This window comes from Rousettus aegyptiacus, unplaced genomic scaffold (genome assembly GCF_014176215.1).
Source record: "Rousettus aegyptiacus isolate mRouAeg1 unplaced genomic scaffold, mRouAeg1.p scaffold_m13_p_6, whole genome shotgun sequence".
NCBI classification, from domain to species: domain Eukaryota; kingdom Metazoa; phylum Chordata; class Mammalia; order Chiroptera; family Pteropodidae; genus Rousettus; species Rousettus aegyptiacus.
In genome coordinates, this window is record NW_023416309.1 from 54993962 (window position 1) to 55018141 (window position 24180).

At 49.6% G+C, this 24180-nt stretch overlaps 1 protein-coding gene and 1 long non-coding RNA gene across 2 annotated transcripts in view; both read left to right on the top strand.

Annotated features, from left to right (window-relative positions):
- The window catches only part of LOC107512978 (deleted in malignant brain tumors 1 protein), a 132925-nt gene that overhangs the window by 98917 nt on the left and 9828 nt on the right, over positions 1-24180 (top strand). The window contains 16 exon segments of the mRNA XM_036223323.1: positions 2020-2067; positions 4605-4619; positions 5336-5647; positions 6462-6494; positions 7683-7836; positions 8625-8842; positions 9470-9781; positions 11086-11107; positions 11931-11950; positions 12896-13243; positions 13818-13838; positions 14177-14221; positions 15089-15403; positions 17073-17387; positions 17655-17684; positions 19618-19758. Of these exon segments, the coding sequence (XP_036079216.1) occupies positions 2020-2067; positions 4605-4619; positions 5336-5647; positions 6462-6494; positions 7683-7836; positions 8625-8842; positions 9470-9781; positions 11086-11107; positions 11931-11950; positions 12896-13243; positions 13818-13838; positions 14177-14221; positions 15089-15403; positions 17073-17387; positions 17655-17684; positions 19618-19758 (2349 nt within the window).
- Positions 20885-21719, top strand: LOC107512988. Its single transcript, XR_001597447.2, has 3 exons — positions 20885-21157; positions 21467-21517; positions 21618-21719. It is a non-coding gene; the product is annotated as an uncharacterized LOC107512988 (long non-coding RNA).

Below are 24180 nucleotides of genomic sequence, written 5' to 3' on the forward strand. Positions count from 1 at the left end.
AGACCGACAGGGAGAGGAGAGGAGGTGGAAAGGTTTGCCTCTCGGGGACGTGGGTCAGGAAGTGAAAGCACGCGGGTAAATACAGATGCGCTGAAAGCCAGACTCGCTCCCGGAGGGTCGAGAGCAGCCGGGCGATGGGAAGCGAACCCATCGGGGCTCCCCCGAGGGCCTCCTGGCTTAGCCAACACCACGAGAGTGGAGAAGGGGTGGGCCTCCATCTGGCGCCTACTCAGAGTCAGTGTGTGACCGTGGCCTCCCAACCTCAAGACTCCAGCTCTATCAGAGTACGTGTGGTCCTGCCTCCTGCAGCCACCTGCCCCCCGGGACAGGTTCCCAGCTGCCCACTACCCTGCTCACTGGTGCCCTTGACCCCCAAAACCAGCCTCCTCCCCACACCTACCCTGTGGCTGCTGCCACCCTCCGCCCTCAGCGGGGGCCTGGGTGTGGAGAAGGGGGAGGTCAGGGGTGCACCTTGCAATATTCTAGGGCTGGGCAATGTGGGGAGAAGCTGTCCCTTCTGTGGGCTGGCACCACCATGATGCATTTGAAAGGACACTTGGTAGGGACCTCGTACCTACTTTAATACAGGTCCCAAAGGCATCCCAGCGGAGATCGCCGGCCCCCGTGGCTGCCCGCTGGGCATGGGTTGCGGAGGTGGACCTGTGGGAAGCGGAGCGTTATTCCCCCGCCTCTGCCTGCGAGTGGTGGCGGGTTCATTCATTTGCATGAGGATAAGATGATTTCACGGTGCTAAGCTCTGTCCTGACTGCCTCTGGTTTTGAATTTCGCAGCTGCTGCTCCTCAGGCTTCCCTACCACAAGGTAACTCTCTTCCAATGAAGGTATAACCCGTAAAGGATGGAATCACTTTGATAATTCGTAAAAGCAGAATAGACGTCTGTCTGTCCTGGCTGCCGCCGGGGAAGAACCGGTGGGATGGAGCCCTCGCGAAGGGCGGCGAATCGAGCTTACAGGGCAGGAAGCTGGGGCGGGCGTTGTTGAAGTACGGCCCGGACAGCCTACGCCTGCTACGTATATGTCCGATCCCATTTCTCATCTCACTGACAATGAATGTTAGGTCCTGCCTCCTGTCATGCACCTTTCCTCCTCCTTTGCATTCCCTCCCAGAGGTATAGTCACATACCAGCCAAGCCACAACCGTATCTATGCCAGCATGATCCTCTCCCATTGTATGATTCGCTGTTGAGCCTGGTGGAATTCTAAATTCTACACCCGGGAAAATGCAAGGTGCGTGTCCGAAGAAGCCATCCGTGGGTCTCTTGTCTGTTTTTCCAGGAGGAAGTAACTCTTGTGGGGGAGTAATTTCAAGTCTCTCGGGCTCCTTTTCCAGCCCTTGGTATCCTACGAACTACCCCACCAACGTGGAGTGTGTCTGGGTGGTGCACTTGCCTGAGAAGTTCCACATAGAGTTAGTGATACCAAGCCTGAAGTAAGCAGCTTTGCTTTTCTCTGTTCAAATGCTGGACTAGATTTGAGTCCGTTCTTTCCTCAAAAAGGAGGCCTTTCAGCCTGCTATGGCAAAAATGCCATAAACCAGGCAGCTTAATGAACAACAGAAATTTCTTTCTCAAAGTTCCAAAGGCTGGAAATCGTTCAAGATCAATACACTAGCAGATTCGGTGTCTGGTAAGGGACTAGTTTCTCAGAGATGGTTGTCTTTTCACATGGAAGATAGGGCGAGGGAACCTCCTCGGGTCTCTTCCTTAGGGCACTAATCCCATTCACACAGGCCCTGCCTCCTAACGCGGTCACCTTGACGGGGAGGTTTCGGCATATGACTACTGCGGTAACACAAGCCTCCAGCCTATAACACCACGTGACCAGTCCTTTTACATCTCAGGTGAAAGTCCGTCTGGTCATCTGAGTGTAGGAGAGTGTTTTAATCATTGAACTCAACTTTCCATGCAATTAGAGAGCATTCCGCGAGCATCCCTGACACCAAGCCGTTGAGCTTCCGCTGCGGCGACTAACCGCGAAAACCTCGCCCCTTCATCCTCACCGGCTCCATCTGGAGACACGGCTTTTCCCTCCAGCTGAACCCAGACCTGTTCTTCATTCCCATCGTCTCCTCTTCATTCTCCCCTGTGACGCCGCACAAATCGACTTCCCCTTTTTCCATCACGTCTCTACTGAGACTTGTCTTCTACAGAGAGCCTTGGTTCATTCATGCCTCCTATGTGCCTTGTGCTTCCTACTTCTTTCTCTAACCCTCATTCATTTTTTTTAAAGACTTCACCCCATTTCTATGTGTATTTAAATGCACATATATTCACATACACATACATATGCATGAGTAAATTCAATGAAAATACTACTTTTCCTAATAATATTTAACCCTGGTTCCATCACACTGGGTCACATCTGGGTCATTCTGTCTCCCTCGCATTGTCACATAGTCTGTCCCAGACCCCTGCCCCTGCTTTCCATCTGCGCGCATCCGCCACAGCCGTCAAAGATCTGAATGGAAAATGCTCCCTTCAAATGTAAAACGAGCAGACAGTGAAGCGAGGGGTGGATTTACTGCATCAAGAGCGAAGTGTATTTATCATTCATTCATTCATTTATTCCCCACACAGTTACTCGTTGAAAGCAATACGAGAAGATTTGGTACCATATATTTCAAATCTATTAAACTCACGGTGCTAATGTTCTGGGACACAGTACCATTTTATCACTTCCGGAAAACGGCTGTAATGATCCACGCCCCCTGCATGTTATTATTCCAATGTAAATATCCTACCATAATTTCGCCAACCAAGGAGCTGTCTGATGTGCTGCCTAGAGTCAGGGCGTAGTCACTGGCTTGGGGTTCTGATGTTTTTAAGTCTAAGTTTATTGATATTTGCTTTTTTGCTTCTTGGGACATAAAGTTAGCTACTATTTGCTCCAGTGAGTCTCCACTGGGAAAGATGATGATAGCATCCCAACAGGACATCTGCCTATGTCCAGAGACGTTTTCGATGATCGCCGTGGGGGTGGGGGGTGCCACAGCCATCTGGTGGGGGGAGGCCAGGGCAGCTGCTGAGTATCCCGCAACTCACGAGGCAGCACCCACAGCAAAGAACTATCCTACCCCAAATGCCAATAGTGCCGAGACGAAAACCTTAATTCGTGCTGAAGCCTGCTTCGTGAGGAGCATGAAGCCTCCATGGAGGTTTGCTTTGCACTTGATTTGTAAAAATTACATCCGTATTTATAGCATGCTATTTCATTCTTGCTAAGTGAAGCATGCCCTATTTCCTAATGAAATGGTTTCCCAGATTGCGATGTCACCTGTTACTGCCACGCTATTTTCACCTTACGCACAAATGTTATCACTTTTTCTTAAAATATTAAAAATCGGTTATTTTGAGGTACTTGGCTCTTACTTTATTGGGACAGGTGTGCTGTGCAATAAGCAGGTTTTCGAATTCAATAGTTTGCGGACAAGTGTAATTGTGGCCATTATGGATATGTTATACAGTGAGCATTTACGCGCATCAAGGCCTTCTTACTGTTATTTAAATGCAAATGGGCACATCTCATGTTTTTATCATGTTAGATAAATATTGATGGTCTTTGAACGGATATTATTTGAGCCCACTCTATGGGCGGGTCCTGGTCTAGGCACGGGCTGATAGCACTGACCAAGACAGACAAGATCTCTCCCCTCATGGAATTTACATTCTCGGTGGAGAGACAAATAGTACTCAAATAAACCAATACCTCAATGGACAATGTCACTTAGCGGTAAGTGGATAAGTGTACGAAGAACAAACATACACATATACGGTAATAGGAGAGAGAGCGAAGGCGGCAAAGACAGCATCAGGTGGAGCGGTCGGGGACGGCTTCTCTGATCATCCGCGTGAGTTGAAACATGTCACGAAAGCATTTGGTTTGAACCAGGCAGTTTGGGACATGGAAGGGAAGCGTCCTAGTCAACAGGCCCTCGGATATTTTACAGCTGTCGCCATTTCTCTTGGCTCTGGGTCTCGTGAGAGTTTCACTCAGCGAGAACCTAGTAGACACTTGGCACCACCCCGGGGAGTGGCAGAGTTTGAATAGAGTCAGGGGCCACTCAGGAGACACTCGAGGCAGAAAGAAAGACGGCGCGAGAGAGTGAACCCCGAGATACCAGCTGGGTATCTTGAAATAGACCGAAATAGACTAAGCGAGATATGATGAAAGGGTGGCTGACCTGGGCCAGTCCCAACAGAGAAGGGCAGGAGGGCAGACTGAAGCAGCATTTACGGGGCGGGTCCACCAGTGGGGTGCGCGGTGGCGGGGAGGTAGCAACGATGACCACGGTTTCTGGCAGGAATGCGGCGCAAACGATGATTTTATGTAAGACAGTTCTGCAGATTCCTGTGGCGGGATTAACCCTGTGCTATCTCCTCAGATTAGAGGACGTCTACGGGTGTCCTTACGACGTCATCGAAGTGTTCGATGGACGGCAAGTCGCCTCACTCTCCATGGGCAGATTCTGTGCTGGGGAAGAGCTCACGTTCCTCTCCTCTTCAAATATCATGACCATAGTGTTCAGAAGTGATGCCATGATCACCAACAAAGGGTTTTACGCTCTGTACAATGGCCTTCATCAAGATGGGAGGGAGAGCGGTAGGTATCCTCATACCTACGTGGAGGGAATTTAGATCTAATTTGTGTCCTTCCCCTTTAAGAGAGGATACGCTTTTCTACATGCGACCTGTGGAGGCCACCTGCATTCATGACATCCTGAGCGGCGTCCACTCTGACACTGACAGCCCCCAGCCCACCCAGCACTCCACTCTGCCCCTTACCATCACTATCTTTCACTAAAACATCCTGCCTAAAGAAACAGGTAGCTGAATCTCATGTCTTGCTTTGGCTATGGATGGAGGACGCAAATGAGAGCCTCCCTCTTCTCCAAACAAAGGGAATGTGCAGTAGGCGAATCCTTCTGTAACAAAACCATCTCCAACTGCAACGACCAGCCCACCTGCTCCCAGCTGAATTCAGTAGAAGAACCACCCAGAACATTTATACAGCAGGATATGTGGCCATCTCGGAGCTCTCAGTGGATTATTTTTGGGGTGACCATGTAATTTCTCCTCTAATTGCAATACCTTTGAGAGTTTTCAAGACTCTCAAATAATTAACAGGCATTCATTGTTCTATGACAGTCATAAACCAGGACTATTCCAGGCAAATCAGGACAGAGGGGCACCCTATCAAGAGTCTGACAGCTAATATGGGAAAATGTGCCCAAGTTCTGGGCATTCTCTATCTGAAGATGGTCTTAAAGTTTAGGGACAGCAGCACAGTTCGGAGACCTCTATTGTCCTGTCCCCCAGGTGTCTCCCTGAGGCTGGTGAACGGCAGCCACAGGTGTGAGGGCCGCGTGGAAGTCTTCTACAATGGCACCTGGGGCACGGTGTGCGATGACAGCTGGGACCTGACGGACGCCAGGGTGGTGTGCCAGCAGCTCGGCTGTGGCGAGGCCTTGTCAGCCCCGGCTCGGAGCTACTTTGACGGGGGTACCGGCCACATCATGCTGGATGACGTGCGCTGCACAGGGAACGAAGCCAAGGTGTGGCAGTGCACGCACAATGGATGGTTCTCCCACAACTGCGGGCACCACGAAGATGCCAGCGCCATCTGCTTAGGTGAGCCCCGAGGGACACCGCACGCCTCAGGGAGAGTCTCGCCCACCAGCAGCCTCTGAGAAGGGAGGAGTCAACACCAGCAGGCAATTACTCAGAGCGCTGAGCTTCAAGCCATTTTTTTTAAATCAATTGGTTTCAAAGTTAGTCTTCTTTCTCTTCAATTGTGTGCAGAAAAATGTCACGGTCCCACCTTAAAAGTTACAGTCTTTAAATAAAGACTTTGTGTCATCAGACATCCCACTCCTGGGTAGACGGGCCATGGTGCTGGTGACAACCTGAATGGGAACAGCAGCCGGTGTCCAGAGGGTGCGCCACATTCCTATTCTCGTTCGGTCTTCACGGTCCTCAGTAGAGTGGGGACCGTTGGTCTCACCGTATTGATAAGACCACAAAGGCACGTCCGAGAGCACCCACAGCCGTGCGCCGGCAGCGCCCCCGTGGCCCCGTGTGAAGGCTGAGCTCAGCTCTGTAACCACAGTTCCTTAGCCCCACACCCGCCTGAAAGTAAATCCAGGCCATGTTTCCTATTTGTTTTCGGTGTTAGCCCTTCCAGCAACTAGATGAGCCACCTAGTGAGAAGCAGCGTGCGGCCCTCATCCAGCGGGTAGGGGCGTGGGCTGCTGAGCTCCAACCAACATGGATGGTTTGGATACTTCTTCCCAACGGCCTGGAACAGAATGCGTTTGCTCCTAAAAATAATAATAATAAAAAAATAAAAATAATAATAATAATAATAAGTACCCGATTTTCTTTGACAGAGTATGCGATTGTCTTACCTAACCCATCTCTCATTCTCTTTTCTATCTTTGAGTAGGTGTCGATGGCCAGTCAGCAGCAGGACAAACAGGTATCGCTCTTACACACCTATCAACCCCTTGCCAGCCCCCGGAGATATGTGAATCCTGGCTGTTCTTTTATCCTGAAATTGGGGCCTGCTCTAATTAAATTCTCTGCTGCTAATGTATAAGAGCAATGCAGCTTATTAGTGTTGACAAAATGGTGGGGTTGGGGGCACCACACAGGGTAGGAAGAGAGGTAGGAGGTAAGGAGCGTTTATAGGCACCAGAAACGCAGTTTCTGGGCCAGTGGGGTTCCGAGCCACTCTCCGCTGTGAAGAGAGGGCTGAGTGCTTGCGGTGATGGTCGGGCTATGGACACGGGGGGAGCAAGGAAGGGAAGACCCCGGGGCCGGCCTCCAACAATTTGTATCAACCTTCATTCATTCACACCCGTGGTGTACAAATGCCCAAACTCTTAAAGAACCGGAGTCATCTCTGTCCACTGGGACACAGAGAAATCACAGCTTTGAGTGTCGATATTTTTAGGTATTTTAAAGGAGTATTCTGGATAAAAGTCCTCACTCACAGTATTACATTTTCTCTGTATATTTTTAGACTCAACCGGTGACAGCCCGCCTACACGCACTTCAGCTTTATTGAAACCCTTCATGTGGTGTATATGTGCCTTGTTTTCGATTTTAACGCTCCCGACAGCTGGATGAACGCTCTTTCTTCCTTTTACATGTGGGAAGCCAGCAGGGAGGGGCTGTAACAAATCCCACACCAAATCTAACATTTCAGCCATAAGATGGATGCTTTACATGATCTTGGTCTTGACTTCAGCTAGGATCTCACAGGATACGAGCGCTCTCCTAATGCAGGCTGCTTTCTGACGCTGTTCTGAGAAAGCCGTGGCCTGCCTCGTCTTCACATCCTTTTCATTTAAATGCATGCTCGCACCTGTCTGTGCACGTGGGTTCATGAAGCCCTTTCCCCCATATGTCACTGCCACGTCTCGTCACAAAACCCTGTAAGCCCGACAGGACACAGATAATCGTCTTATCTGACAAAAAGAAAAAAAAGGTGTTATTGACTCAGAGGGGTCTCCAAGGCTAACTTTGGGGTTCTGGCCCAAGCAGCGCGGTAACCAGACAAGCTCTCCTGGCTCGTGCCCTCCAATCTGTCCCCTCTGAACCCCTCCGAAGCCGCCAGAGGCCAGCGCCCCTCCTGATGGGGTTTCTTCACTATTTCTCGCAGACGAAAATTTCCACTGTGGCGGTTTGCTCACAAATGCTTCAGGCTCCTTCTCCAGCCCTTGGTACCCTAAAAAGTACCCCACGAATGTGGTGTGTGCCTGGGACATACAAGTGGACGTCAGGGCTCATGTCAAACTTACATTCGAGGTGGTCAAGTGAGTACACGCTTCCCACTCTCACTTTCTTCCTTACTCGGTTCTTCTGCCTGCTGCGCCTTGCCCCGCAAAAGAACCAACTTCCATATTTAATGCTCAAAGGTGAGGAAGGCCTTGGAGGCCCATTTGGTAATATTGATCAAAGTTTGGATAATAGACCCTTTAAGCCAGCAATTCTAGTCCCAGGAATTTGGTCTACAGGTGAAGTCTCATGGCACCGAGGGTGATCGCAGTGACATTCTCACAGGGACAATGGATTGGAAACAGTCTAATTGCCCAGCAGCAGGACATGGATGAAATAGATTTTGGTACATCCATACACTGCGGTCACACTTGTAGGCTGTGTTCCTATGGAATGATCTACAAGAAAACCGTGGACAATGGTAAATAGCAGCCGCCATTTGCACATAGACCATCTCTGGAAAGAAACGAAAGGAATTGTGGGTTGTAGCTGCCTCCGGAAGGGGAAATGCAGAGAGAGGGCAGCCAGCCAGGGGTGGGAGAAAATGTGCTTTTCGACAAATAGCTGTCAATATAGAAAATTATGTTTCTTGTATTTGTAATACATATTCAGAAAATACAACTGAATGAAAACAGTAGAAAAGAAAAGATTTTTGAATCAGGAAGATGCGTACTGCCTATGTATGGGTCCTCATTTCCTCTGATCCGAGTGAAGAGATACAGGTGTTGGACGGCTTTTCTAGAATGATTCCCGAACCAATCTGAGCCGCGCTTACGTGGGTAAAAGCCCCAGTGGTTTGAGTCTGAATAACATTGTCCCTTCACAGGCTGGAAAGCTTCTATGGCTGTCCGTACGACTTCATTGAGATCTTCGATGGCCCACAAAGCGAGTCTCTTTCTTTGGGGAGATTCTGCTCCAGTACAACCTCCGTATTTACTTCCTCCTTGAATCGCTTGACGGTGGTCTTCCACAGCGACGCCATCATCACCAACGTCGGCTTTTATGCCACCTACGAGTCTCTCGTGCAAGACGAGAACGATACCGGTAGGTCCTCCGGTCGCCTTGGCCCCGGGCCCTGCCTGGTATTGGTGGCAGGGTCGGATGGCTGACTCTGTGTCTGGGCACTCGGGATTGAGAAGGGGTTCCCGTGCTCCCTAGTTGACCCCCAAGATCCACCTGGAGAAAGTGGTCGGACCCCCAACACCGCCGTGGAGTGACGCGCTCGCCTACACCTGCCATCAGAGCACGTTGCCCTCTGCTGGGAGGCTCTTGGCTGGTGCTGTCTTGGCACCTGTTTCGTTCAAAGCCGTGCGCAGTTGCTTTGCACCTGCCCACGGCACGCCGTTCCTCGCTCAGGGCGGCGACGACCGCGCCCACGTCCTTGGTGCTTCCCACATCACGGGGGGCTTCCAGGGGCCGCCTTGGCCTCTGTCTGTGGAAAAAGCTTTAACCCCTTCTTCCCCGCAAGTCACAATGACATGACAGATCACACCCAGAGTACCTTTCCGGCCACCATAACCCCCAGCGGTCCCCTCCCCGGTGTGAGAGCGAAGCCCGCCAAAGCTGGGCAGGTCACAGGAAACTCCCGGTCTTCCTCGAAGGCCACAGCAGAGGGGCGGTGCCCGAGCCAGCGACCAGGTGTGTCTGACCAGGTGTGTCTGCGTTTCCCAGACGTGGCCCTCAGGCTGAGCAGCGGCCGCCACCGCTGTGAGGGCCGCGTGGAGCTGCACTTCAACGGCAGCTGGGGGACCGTGTGTGACGATGGCTGGGACCTGCGCGATGCCCAGGTGGTGTGCGGGCAGCTGGCCTGTGGCACGGCCGTGTCGGCCCCTGGGCGGGCGCGTTTCGGCCGTGGCCTGGGCCCCATCGCCATGGACGACGTGGAGTGCATGGGGACCGAGGACAGACTGTGGCGATGCCTGCACAGCGGCTGGTTCACCCACAACTGCGGCCACCACGAAGATGCCGGCGTCGTCTGCTCAGGTGGGCCTGATGCTGAGGCCGGCGGGTGGGCGAAGCGGTGCTCCCTGCTGCGCACAGGGCGGCAGGGAACCCCTGGGCTGTGCCTCGGCCGCGGGTCCCTGCTCGAGCCCGGCCACACCCGCCTCCCGCCCACACCGTGACTGTTTCAGGCCTTCCCTTCGCGTGACTCCTTTCTTCAACTAAACAGTACACGTCACGAGCAAACTTTCTCTCACCACCATAAGTGGAAAGCCAGGATCGCTGGCCAGAAATAGACAACACATAAAAGTAAATGCAGCAGCAGCAACGCCACAGGGTTAAAATGTTCAAAAATTAAAACACAGTGAACGATCTTATCTAATCGATGCGTGCCATGTATATCTGAACACGTCCTTAATCAGATTGGAGCTGATGTAAAGCTTTAAATTTTAATGTAATAAGTATGTAACTCTTAAAATAGAAGATGCGCCACCTCAAATGATCTCTTGTCCCACCAGCGATGAGTCAGGCCTCTGGGAACCATCTCTTTGGTCCAACCCCCTCATCCCAGTTGAGTTTCTGCAAATAAATTCAGTAGTTGGAGTCAAAAGCCCCTGTTTAATCCCACATCCTTCCGGTTTTGGCTGAGAAGTGGCAGACTGGTTGACCAGCTAGACCTGGCCACGATGACCAGGAAGAAAGGGAGAACAGTGGCTGGGGGGACTGGAAGGTTCTGAGTGGAGAGGCGACAGGTAAAGGGGCAGGCAGGATCCGTGTTCAGAGCAAAGCAAGGGCCGAAGCCACACGCTGAGCGTGACATCGGAGGAAAAGGCTGGGGCTTAGAGAGTGGGGAGTTTTAGAGCCAGGGCCCTGGGCAGAGCGAGCGGGGGTTTGTCAGGCACGGAAGGTCACAGAGCTCCTGGCCCAGCGCCACGCCCACGCTTGGACCTGCCACCTCCCACCTCCCACCCGGTGTATGTCCTTGCAATAAAGTGGTTCTGCCCTTTGCAAAGTGACGTTTACTCTGAGAGGTAAGACTCACGCGCAGAAGGTAAAATCCAAAGCGGCAGGCAGCAAGACAGGCACCCCACACTTAGGCAACCATCGCTGTGGCCACGGTTTCCCGAGGGAGGGCAAAAATTACAAAATGACCTTGCAGTGGCCAGCAGCAGGACAGAAATGAAACCAATGACCAAGGACAGCTGGTGTTTGTAACCATGGTCACTCAAGGCCATTCTCAGATGCCCAGACATGTGCCTTTCTGATTCGAATAATCAAGCCGACCTCTTGGGTTTAAGGGTAAAGGGCACGACCTGCCCTCACCTTTCCACGTATGTTTCCCGTAGCCTCCCCGTCTCGCTCTACGCCGTCGGCCACCGTGAGTCACCCAACTTCAGGTAATGTCACTTGTCCTCAACTGATTAATTGTAACTTGCCTTGACAAGATCACCCGAGGTGGGGTGGGGTACGGTTTGGGGACCAAAAGCCCTAGATTTGTTTTCCCAGTTTCATCATTTACTAGCTGTGGGGCCTTGTGAATGTCTCAACGACTTCGTGCCTCAGTTTCCTCATCCAGATAAAGGGGAAGCATAGCCTTTGCTCCCTGAGGCCATGTCGGGGTTCAGCATACCTCTCTGGGCAGAGTAGGGAAGGCAGTGCCGGCCGCGTGGGCCCCACGATTTGGGTGTGGGAAGCCATGACCTTCTCGCGCCCCCTCTTCCAAGCGCAGCCGGCCTCAATCCATCTCTGCGTTTCACTCTCTACTTGGCAGAATTGGAAAAGATGAAGACGCTGAAGGCACCACTTTCTAGCATTTTCCTGACTCTGTGATCGGCCCGATAGTTGTCACATTTCAAATTAAGTCAGTGCTTTCCCCCGGCCGGGTCTGTAAGAGGAAAAGATAATATGCAGAAAAGAGTTGGGGGGAAAAGAGAGATGACCCCAAACTGTTAAAGGAAGCACCAGAGTAGGTTATGCCAAACAGCAGTGATCCCCAAAGAACGCGTCCTTGAGTTTAAAATACATGTTTTTTAAAAATATCAATCGCCACGCGTTGATTTTCTTGAGCTTGTATCATGGGGCCGTGGACACGCCACTTGGGCAATGGAAGGAGTGATCCCCGCAGAGAAATGGCTTGGCGAGGGGATCGATTTAAATTCAGAAACTATAGCTGATCCACCGGGTCAGAGAGCCCACTGACGTGGATCGAGAGTTAAATACGTTCGACATCTGAGATGGTGTATAACTCTTTCCTTTCATTTTTCTGTCCTTAGCATCTTTTCCTGAGCCGACGGAGGTGGCCAAACACACAGGTAATCTTTTCTTCTCCCTTCAATTTCCTTCCCTTTGTAGAATTTTAGCTCAGCAAAACTGCAGCATTACTGTGGGAGAAAGTGTCCTCGCTGAGCACGCCTTCCTCCCCAGCCTTGGCCTTGTAAAAGGCTGTTGCTGGAGGAAGGGCTGGAAATATCCAGGTTTCACCCAAAAAAAAAAATATGATTGGAAAGAGAAAGGAAATAAGAAACCGTGGGATGCAAGAATGGCTTATGGGGCTGGTTAGGAAGCTGGCACCAGGTAGGTGAATAGGGGTGCCCTGCCGACCCCAGATCTCTACCCATTTCTGCCATGAGCTCACTTTGGTTGTGTTCTGAGCATATCCGGCCTCTATTCTTTTTCGTAGCTGCCCTTGTAACATGGGGGTCAGCTATAACAACTGTTCTTTACACTCTCTGGAATGTCTTCCTATACATGACTATATGTGTTCCTGGGTACTGCGCAGATGAGCTATCGTTGTTGGCATTTGATCGACATGTGCAAAGGCACACAGAATCTTACACACACCCTCGTTACCGTATGTGCATGATAGCCGCTCATGAAAAATCCAGTGAACCCTGAGAGTGTCAGAAACCACGTCTTCGCAGCTCACAGTCCAAGAGAAGTGGGGAGCTGTGCAGAGATGCGGGTCGCTGGGCCAGCCGCCCGGGGAGCAAACCTCTTTCTTAACCAGTTGTAACCTCAAAAGACACACTAGTACCGAAGGCACAAATCAGTGAAATGAAGTGAGGCGCAGCAGGGAGCAGATCTGTTATTATCGATTGTCAGTGCACAGTTTCCAGAAAGTCCTGCATTTCTCTTCCGGTGGCCCTTCCGGACGAGCCTTGATGGAGGTCATTATTTGGAATGTCCAACAAGGTCTGAGCCTGCGGCTGGTGAATGGGTCGAGCAGGTGCGAGGGCCGAGTGGAAGTCTACCACGCCGACGCCTGGGGCACGGTGTGCGACGACGGCTGGTCCGTAGAGGATGCCCGCGTGGTCTGCAGGCAGCTGGGCTGCGGCCTGGCCGTGTCTGCCCTCCCAGGGGCCAGCTTCGGCCCCGGGTCAGGCCACGTCCTCCTCGATGACGTCAACTGCACGGGAAGCGAGTCCTCTCTGGGGCAGTGCCCTCATGGCGGCTGGTTCACCCACAACTGTGGGCATCATGAGGACGCTGGTGTCATCTGCTCAGGTGAGCGTGGGTCCCTTCTGGGCCAGTCATGGAGCTGCCCAGGCCGAGCCTGGAATCTACAAACGGAGTCTGGAAATGCCTCCGTACCTTAAGTCTGCCCCTAAACCTGGGAACGCGGATTTCTGTCCTAACTCTGAAGAGTAGCGTGCCTGCTGTTTCGTATATGTGACGGCGTTCGACTTGAGTGTCTGCAGAGGTTAATCGCTTGTGAAATAAAAGAAAATAATGGTACTTATCTCATGAAGTCATTGGGAGGATTAAAAAACACATTCCCCATAGAACATTCAGTCAAGCAAACGACATGCCACAAGTGGTCAGGAATATTATCTATTTCAGTGATGGTGTGATGCAGTATTTTAGTTACTAAGTCAGATTCCTTCAGAATCACCACCTCAGGGTTTTTGGCAGGTGATACAACCTGCACCTGGCTGAAAGAACCTGGAGGGGACAGCCCTGGTGCCTAAGAGCAATTGTTTACTCTAGCTTGTGTGTTGCATGTAAACTGTGATGATGAATCCACTCCACACCCTGGTTTCCATTGGTAAACCACTCTCCTACCTCCTTATCTCTGCAGATGCTGCAGCTGGACGTCCAGGTATCTGTGAGTTCACACTATTTTATTTGCTGACTGGTGACTAGCCATCCGGTACAGAGTCCTCCTTATCAGCCTTAACTTTCCTTGACAATGCTTTGGGCTCCAGACCCCTCCACCCTTCCAGAAGGTGAAATTTTAATCAGAATATCAGAATAATGTATACACAATTATGAGCTACCATCACATTTTAAATGGTAACTATTTGATCAGAGATTGCAGGGGGTCGTTTAAAGGCAAGCACATGCACATGATTCTGATGGCGTCAAGAACAGTACACGATTTCATTGTGTTTGTTTGAAATGTACTGATGATGTCTGTTTCTCTTTTTACGCTCATAGTTTCTTCACCTCCTGGGGAACAGCCACACGTTTTCCATCCAATAGGTACTTTTCCTATTTTTACATTTTGGGGCTGTTTTTCTGAGGCTGGGGTCCCTCCATTTGTGGCCAACAGAAATGTAGCCTACGTGACTTTCACAGCCCTAGTGCCATGTGGGACAGAACTGTGCTCATCTGAGGCCAGCTGGTATTACGGTGGCTTCTTCCTGTGTAGGGACCTCCCCGAGGAGAGCCAACCTATCCCCCCATCCTCGAAGCATCACCAAAAGCCCTATATTAAGGCCCCGACCCGCATAGTGCTGGGATCTCTCGGGCTCAGAATCTAAGAACTAATTTCATCTCCTTTTGGATGAGGAGTCGGTTCCACCTGGCCGTTCACTGCCCTACCTGCTTGCAGTAGTGACGCCCTCTCTTCCTCGGCTTGCTGTTCTAACCCCCAACCTCCGCCATCATCCTCCGATAACTACTTTACAATTCTTAAATTCGAGTAAAGTGAAATTAATTTTGTTCCGAGAATTTCACAATATCCTTTGAGAGACCTGGGTTAGGAATGTGAAGTCTGAACCCCAGACTTTCCGCCGAATTGTTTTTCATTTTTCAAGAAACAACATTAAAAATAATGACACCCGAAAGAGGATGAAGGCAGAAGGTGACTTTTAAATGTACGCGTCTTCTACAAAGCCGGCACACGGCCTGGATCCCCCGTAAAGAACCTGCCCAGTGAGGAAAAACGTAGTTTGTGCTAAATTTCAGATACAAAAAGCATCTTTTACGAGATCGTACCATTTCCTCTGCATGTGTAATTCTACCCCGGCAAACTGCAGCCGGGGTAGAATTCTCGAACTGGGAATGCTGCCTCGTCTGAGAATCAAGGGAACCTGCTCACGCCAGCTTGGCCCTTGGCTCCTGCAGATCTGCACGTGGTGAGGCTGGCCGACGGGAGGAGCAGGTGCGAGGGCCGCGTGGAGATCCAGCACAACGGCACCTGGGGGACCGTGTGCGACGACCTCTGGGGCCTGCCCGCCGCCCAGGTGGTGTGCCGGCAGCTGGGCTGCGGGGCGGCCCTGGCGGCTCCGGGGAGCGGTCTCTTTGGTGATGGCTCTGGCCCCATCTTCCTGGACGACGTGTCGTGTGCGGGCAACGAGACCAGCCTGGGGCAGTGCTACCACCTCGGCCTGTCCGTCCACAACTGTGGGCACCATGAGGATGCGGGAGTCATCTGCTCAGGTACCTGGACTCTCCGAACACTGGTTTCTCTCCCAAGCGGCGGAGCCATATCTGCCAAGCAGACCAACCCTGACAGGCTTGGGGTCCCACGTCAGGTGACCGCCTTGTCTCAGTTTGTCAGAAGTTTCCCAGTTTTAGCACTGACAGTCTTATGTTCCGGGAGCCCTCTCAAATTCAGACAACCTACGACCTTAGTCACGCTAGTCTCAAGTGTGCCCAATATCACGACCTGTTCCCCTGGCCCAGAGCAGAGGAGAGGTCCTATGAGCAAAAACATACTTGAGAACCAGGAAATCGTGTCCTGTTCTCTAGAAAGATTTATAATGTCCGGGAATGATTTTTCTGTGTGCATGAACCTCATACATTTCTCGGGAAGCTATTTCTCAGGGAAAGCTCTATGTTAATACCCTCCTGATTTATTGATTGCCAAAGGTGGGTTTTTCTTGTCTCTACAGGCAATTTTATGCAACCATTTTAAAAAAGCTGAGTGAATATTTAAAAACCCCATTTCATTACCTTTTGTTCCTAAGCAATATCTACAACAAACATCTGTGACGTCCTCACCCCACTGCGGGGTCTCCGCATGGCCCAGGGCAACCTTCTCCATCCCAAGAGGGCCGGGTGGAGAGGAGGTTCCGAAAGGATGAAGATGGGGATATGGCGAGGATGCTTCTCTCCCCTTCTGTTGTTCCGTAGTCGTTTAAATCTGAAGAGAGGTTGTTCATGTCTCAAACGCATCATGGTATCTCCCGATGAGCACTCTGAGTAGTCATCTGTCTGTTTTATGGCCTCGCATCTCCTGAGAGGCTGTCAATGGCTTCTCCCTGGAAAAATTCAGGTAGATGCTTCCAATTAGTGTCAAAAGCCAGGTGAGGGCAAGGTGGTTCAGAGAGACTCCCTGGTTTGGACTCCATCTTCAGAAATGCCGGCCTGCCCGTGATGACACTGCGCGGGCCAGGAGGTCCTGCACCAGCGCACTGGCACGAGCGTGGATTCGCGTGCCCGCTAACATGAGTGCCTTGGGTTTTCTCTTGCAGTGACTGAAGTCGCCACAGAATCAGCAGAAGCAGCTCCCCCAGTTGGTAATCCTTTCATTGCTCGTTTCAGTCATGTCTTGTCTAAGGCTTCCTGGTTACGACTCTGTCTAGCAGATGCCCCGGGGTTATAGCCAGTGATGTCAGCGGCCACCTAGACTCTGGCCTCCCCAGGAAACACAGGGCCGATGTGGATGGAGAGGTTACCAGCAGAGGCGGCCGCTTGTCTAGTCTCCGGGGGTCTCAAATTTAACTTTGATCTAGGTCAGTGGACAATTAGGCCTAAAGGAAATAATGAAAAGCTAAATTGGACATATTCCGATATTATTGTTTAGCAATCTGATGACTCAACTCTGAAATCGATATTTATCTTACCCTTGCATTTATCGCATTTCAAATCCAAAGATGGGAATGATGGAACAAAAGACATGAAATGATAGGCTGGAAAAGCCAGTCCCTGGATTTATAAGCACTCATTTGACTTATCCCTGTAGGACCTGGAGAAAGGAGGCAGGGGTTTCTGGAGTACTGGAACTCAGGGTTTATCATATGAAGAACTAAAGAAAAGTCCCACTAGAAATTAATTGCCAGAAGAGCCAATCACATTCTAATAGTAACCCCTGAGTCTCCCCCAGACTTGCCTGTCGTCAGGTTGGTGGACGGGAGGAGCCGCTGTGAGGGGCGCGTCGAAGTCTACCACGACGGCACGTGGGGGACGGTGTGCGACGACCTGTGGGCCATCGGCGCCGCCCACGTGGTGTGCCGGCAGCTGGACTGCGGGGAGGGCGTCGGCGCCCCGGGGAGCAGCCACTTCGGGGCAGGTGCAGGGAGCATCCTGCTGGACGACGTGCAGTGCCAGGGCAACGAGACCACGCTGGGCCAGTGCCGGCACCTGGGCCTGTCCGTCCACAACTGCGGCCACCAGGAGGACGCCGGGGTCGTTTGCTCAGGTACCCACTTCTGGCTGCCAGAGAGATTATGTCATTCTCAGAACCAATGAACAATTCTCGCTTCCTGCATGCCTGTCTCCATTTCAGCCTCATTCGAGAAAACGTTCTTGTTTTCATTTCACATCGCACAAGTCATTTGTGTCTCATTTCAGTATATCTGTGGTCTACATTTTAAAAATTAAACATGTCTTCTACATTTCCTATTCGTGGGTGGGATTCTTGTTTGGATTTTATCATATCTTAGTTTGTTTTGTTTGTCAATTTCAGCATCAGCTACAGGACTGACCGCTTCGCCTGGTAATTTTGCTTTCTTTCTTGCTTCTATAAATCACGTATGTGTAGCTTGCCTTGGAGTTTATCCCTCATTTGAAACTAAATAGCAAGCTCATATCAAACTAATATAAGGTGCCCATATGTTCATTGAATTAAATAGTAATTGAACAGATAGCTACCGAGCACCTCCGAATGCAGCATCTCAACTGTCTTGCTCGCTCCCTCCCTCCGGGTGCCATGGCAGGTCTCTATTCCAGGTATAGTGACATGAGCTTCATTGACATTCTCAACAGTGTTCATCCATTTGGATATTCAGTGAGTTAATTTTTTTTTTTTTTTAACCATCACAGGACTTCAGGCATCTCAGGCAAAACTATTCCTCTCACCTGCATTTTTAGAAAATAACAGCGTGCCACATCCCCTACACGGTGTTTCACAGTACAGCCCACCAACTCAGTAATTTACATTTTTTTTTTAATTGCATGGCTAAATAAGTTGAGGAAATAATCACATCCCTCCTTTGAAGATTCACGGTGCGTCAGCACATTAAAGTCTCTGACAAGTCCTGCAGCGAGGGAGCTTTTTTAAAACTCGGCTTAACCCAGTGTTCTGGCTCCAACCTTAATAAATAAGATGATAATGGGAAAGTCCCTTACCTCCCAGAGCCTCGGCATCTTCATCTGGAAACGGGAGGTGGAACTCGTCCTGGGAATCGAGTGCACATGTTTGTGCAAGCACACAGTGATGAGGGAAGCTTGGGAGTGACTCCTGAGGGGCGTGTGTGCTGACACCTGCCAAGAGCCCCTTGGCCCCCTAACGTGTCCTTTTGTGAACTTCCGTCTTGCAGACACTTTGGGGATCGTCCTAGGGCTTGAGTCGATCCATACATAATTAAGTAGGTTAAAGAAATACCATCCCAATTTAACTAAACTCAGTTTTCCTTGAACTGTAAACAACTATGAAAGTAGTCCATGGTCCATATTTCCAAAATCTCAAAGCCTCCTGGAAGGCTTGGTAGAAAGTGACCTCCACAGAAAAGCAGACAGTTAAACGAATTGCTCTTTGAGGTCGGATGTGTGAAAATTAGCCTCCAGGTCTCTGAAGCAAGGACAATTTCGATGAGGCACCGTTGCGGTGTATCAGTTGTCCGAGAGTTGAAAGAAATGTTAGAGATCGTTCAGACCGGAAGTCACAGACAGGTAGCCAATGGGCCAATTTTGACCCGTGAATGGGTTTTGATTTGGATAACAGAGTTTTGCTTATATGATTTTAATTTTTTTTAATACCACATTTTTTGCAAGGGAGGCTTCATATAAAAGTACTAATTTCAGCTCTGATGAAAAAAAACAAGGAATGGGAACTACTAGCCTGAATTCTGGCAGAGCACCAGTTGTCTGGGGTGGAGCAGGAAGGACCTGACCGCCCTATGTGGATGTGTGTGGTCCACTTCCTTTCTACCCCACGCCATTTATTTCTGGGCCAGGAGACTTCTCCATTTGGATATTGGGTGTTTCTCAAAACTTAACGTGCATGTAGCTCAGCTCAAGACCTTGTTAAATGCAGATTCTGATTCGGTAGGTCTGAAGTAGGCCTAAGAGTCTGCATTTCTAACAAGATAACACAGATGCTTCTGGTCCATGTACTAGCCCTGCAGATGTAGCCACTCAGATGCAAAAAAGAAGGGCCTTGCCTGGGGTCACATGCTTGGTCACACAAAGAGCAGAGATTAGAACCCAGTTCTCTTGGTGCCCAGACCCACGTACCACGTCCTCCATTCTTAGTTACTTTAGCTTAATGAAAGGGAGAATATAAGTCAAAGGGAACATGGAAGAATCAAATAAGAACATGATCAAGGTATAATTTGTACACAGAGTGACTTGTAAAAAGATTATTTACCAGTAAGCTTGATTGAAAAGCATGCTATTAATTATCATTTATCTTATGCTTGCTTTCACAGTTCCTACTTCAATTTCAGCCACAGATTTGGTCCTTACAACTGGTAACAAGTTTTCTGTTGATTTTTCTTCTTACGACATCTCTAAAAGATATTGCTGTGCTAAAATTCTACCTAGAGAGTACAAGTATACTATTTGTCCAGGTGTCACTTAGCTGAATAGAGCCCATAAAATAGCCTAGAACCCTGAAATGGACAAAGAGGGCCTCAATGCAGCCAAGGTGAGGTCTTAACATTTGAGTTGAAGTGAAGCACTTGAATACACACGGGCGCGTTCCACAGAGCCTGTCGTTCTTACACATACAGCAATTGGCCATCTGGTCTCCCTACTCTGTGTATTATGTGAGAAAACGAATTGGGGAGAAGCAGCAGGGACCGCGAGGGAGCGACTTCATGGCAGACAGAGCCTCATCGGCAGTGGCATAAACGCTAACAGATGCTGGTTGCAATTATCCGCAGTCCCTGATATGACTTTGGGTTCAGAATTTTCCAAATACAGTGTTGGAGGTTTGTTGGGGGAGGACGGTAAGAGGGTGCTCTGCCCCACTCCAGAGGCTGAGACAATTACGAAAGAAAACATCAGAGTCGACACAAACATGGGCTGATTCCTGGAGGGCGATGCTTCGCACAGGAGGCAGATGCACCTGCCACCCCCTCCTCATGCTCACTCTAGATCTCGGGACAGTTCACCTAGGGACAGTTCCAGTCTGCAGAGCAAACACTCTCTTGGGTCACTGCCTCCCACCCATTTGAAGGGAGGCGGGAGGACCGGGAAAGTAAGTTGCAGGGGGAGGAGAATCTGCAGAATGTTTGTTAGATCAGCCCCACATGGCAGAGGAACTGGGAGCGGTGGTGTTGCCCTCTGGACAGGTGACCTCCACCTCTGAGGGGAGAAGCAAGGGCGGGGAGAGGAGAGGAATGGAGAGACCCTGGGCGTGGAGGGGCGGCCTGGAGGCGATGGAGGACCTGGAGGTGCCCTGGGCAGCTCCTCTCTGGAAAGCAGAAAAATAAGGCAGGCCAGTCACACTGACCTGCGTGGCCATTGTATCTTATAGAAGTTTCTGTGCCTGTACAGCTAGCTTACTGCAGCCTTGTATTTGTTTTTCATCCACAGCTTCAATCTCAGCTGCTGAGACCTCCACACCAGGTAAAATACTGTCTACTGTCCCTCTCAGAGTTCCAATTAGGCTGTTCCATGGAAATTTAGTCCCCAGCACCGCCTCAGTGAAACAGAAACCCGAATGTCCTCTCCACTGATATTTAAGTTTTCTTCTTCTTTTTCTGTAGATCTGTCTTCAACGTCAGCACAAGCCACATCTCCAGCTTATGAAGGTTCTCTCGTTGTACTACTTAAATGAACGCGATCTGTTTCTTCCTGGCCATGTCGTATTTAGGAAATAAGCCCACCCAGTGGCCATTATGGCCACAAAGCAAACCGCAGTGAAAACACACAGAAGTCCTTTCCCCCGTTTTAAAGTGTTCTGTTTTCTTTGTTCACACACAGATGCATCTGTAGCCTCCACAGAAGTGGACACGCCCACTGGTAATGTTTCTGCCTGTCACATGTCTTCAGTTAAATGCGATCAACTCTCCCTCTTTCTAGTTAACGAATGAACATAGGTACTGAATAATTTGTTCATAGCCTAACTCCCAAAGCAAGCAGAAGTCCCAGTATCTTTTTCGCAGAATGTGGGCTTTCATGTTCTTTGGTTCATCCATTAACACAGAGGGGCCCATCCACCTGGGAGCGCCCTCCGCTTTTCGCACTGGTCTTATTCAGACGTGCCCAGGGGAGGCGAGGGCTGGGGGTCCACACCTCCACCTGCTTGGTGTCCTGTGTGTTCTGTTTCAGGTGATGCTCTGACCTATCCAGCACACCCAAACACACACACTGAAGGACCAGGTAGGTTCTTCCCATTCACACTTCTGTTTTCTATTACACCACTGTTAAAAAAAAAATGCTTTTTCATTGATATTTGAGTTTTATTCTTCTTTGTTTGCAGACACGACCCCCACTTCAGGCAGAGAGCCTCCTCCACCAGGTACGCTTCTGCTTCTGGCTATAGCCCTGACGAGTGACTGTCTGAGAGACCCCAGCCAGCAAGTTTATCCACCCAGGGAAACACTTCCTGTTTCCCCTGGAGAGGCCAGGCAGGTTCCAGGCCACGCCCCACCACTGGTTCTAATTCTGAACAGAGCAGAGGCAGGTGCAGGTATACAGGGAACAGCATAAAATAGCGTCAAATGTCATCCCTGGAGGAGGCCTCAGAGATGACCTACAGCAATGCCTCTCAAGTGTCAGCGTGCAAGGGGAGGCCTGGGGGACCCGTTAACATGCTGATCCTGAATCGGCGTTGCTGGCGTAGCCTGGACTCTACATTTCTTACAGTTGCCAGAAAGAAAAAGCTCTTATAGGAAGGAAAACCAGTCCTACAGATCGGGGCTCCAGCCTTGGGACCTCACTTAAACTTCCTTACTAGTTTAGAGGCCCCATCTCCAAATACAGCCACATTGGTGGGTAGGGCTTCAACATATGAATTTTGAGGAGCTGTAATTTAGTCCATAGGAGCCACAGAGCTAGAGCAAGGCCAAGCTTGGGCTCTGGGCTCCCATCCGACATCCTGTCTACTCTCAGGCTTTGCCGATGCGGCCATCTGCGTGAGTCCCCCAAATCCCTGTGCTATTGATGTCTTCATAACAAGACCTACTGCTTCTGGGTTTTTGTTTGTTCGTTTTCTTTTCAAGTCTTGGTTACTTTGAAGACATACTGAGTAAACTCAATGAAACCATCGTTTAGGACTTCCTTTTCACTTAGACTTAAGTGGTTTCCTTCCTTCCTTCCTTCCTTCCTTCCTTCCTTCCTTCCTTCCTCACTCCCTTTCCTTCTCTCCCTTCATCCATCACTTCCTCATTTGCTTCTTTCTCTGCCCCCATCATGACTCCACTTTGGCAGAAGATTCCCTCAGTTGTAATTCCCACTGGCTCTTGACATCCCTCGAGGCAAGCTCTTCTTTGTAGGCCTGGCTGATGGTAACCGGGTTGCTTTCCACACAGATCAGGTAGCACTCACATGATTTACTTCCTTTATGAGAGCGTGACAGCCCAGATCACTCCCGTTTCTGTAGGAGCTGCCTCTTGGAGTGCGAGGACTGACATGGTGGCTGTTAAACCACTCCCTTCCTTCCCCCTCATCCCCAATGCACCTCACTGAGCCGGAAAGAATATAACTCCCACATCTTATGCTCCCGAAAGGCAAAGCAGTGTAGGAAAGGGTGTGTGCCTTGGGACCTCACTGGTGGGCATCGTGGGTGACAGTGTGTGTTACGTAAGTCCTCTGAATCTCCGTTTCCTCATCTCTAGAATAGAGATGATACCTGGAACCAGCGTTGTACGGAGTAAAAATGTAAATTATATGACACGCTGTAGATACGCAAGATGGGAATTTTCGTTAATTGACTAAATGTTAAAGCTTTCTTTTCACTGAAAAAAATTTTTTTTTGTCAGCCAAAGACCTGATTTTAACAGAAACGACACCATCACCTGGTAATGTTGATATGCCCGTTGCTAGATTAGTTTTACTGTAATTTATACAATCATACTCTAGCATAGTTTAGTTTTACTGTAATTTATACAATCATACTCTAGCATAAAATCCATTGTTGTTTTTTCTTTCTGGCTTCTCTCTGTGCATTTTCATATGGAATTATGTCTCTCAGATAGGATCTTTCTCTTACCCAAAATTTCTCCCAAGGAAACTGAGTTGATTTTCTTCATCTCGTTTTTAGACACTGTAAAAAATTTACCTGCAAAATATAATGATCTTGCGTTCCTCCTTTCGAAAATTCAGTATATGTATAAAGCTTCTTTTCTGACCACGTAAAAAATTTTATTTTTGGAAGAATAAACAGGGCACAATATCACTCGTTACACGCTGATGCCAATAAAATAAAACTTGACAGACAGTATTTCTGTCCGTAAACCAAATTAGAAACTTAGACAGGAGTATTAGTGTTTAAACTTAGAGAAAACGTTTAGTTTTTCGGCTTTGAATATTAAGTATGTGACCTAGAGGACATGCATTTTTTTTTTAAGTTTAACTTTTCTTTTTTTACAGTTACAATTTCATTTGGTGAAGAAAAAGTCTCTTTAACTGGTACTTTTTGTTTGTTTCTAAACACTGACTTGGTCGTATCATTATTAATATTGTTAAGATCATATTTCTTTCATTAAAATGTCCTACTCTTCACAGAAAACTTATGAGTACACACACACACACACACACACACACACACACACACACACCCCTTGGTGGGTCAGAAGGCCCCAAATTCACCTCCTGAGACCTTACTCAGAAGTTACTGGCCTTCGCTTCTAGCTTGAACAAGCATGGTTATCTCGCTTCCCATGTCACAGCGACAAATCAGATGATAACAGCCATCCTCGATCAGGGTCATGCGGTCACAGAGAGGCTGGGGCCCGTGGTGTTTGTCACCCTCCGCGAAGCGTCCTCTGTGTAGTGAGCAGAGCAGGAAATTGGAAATTAGTCACTAGCGGTCAATTTATATG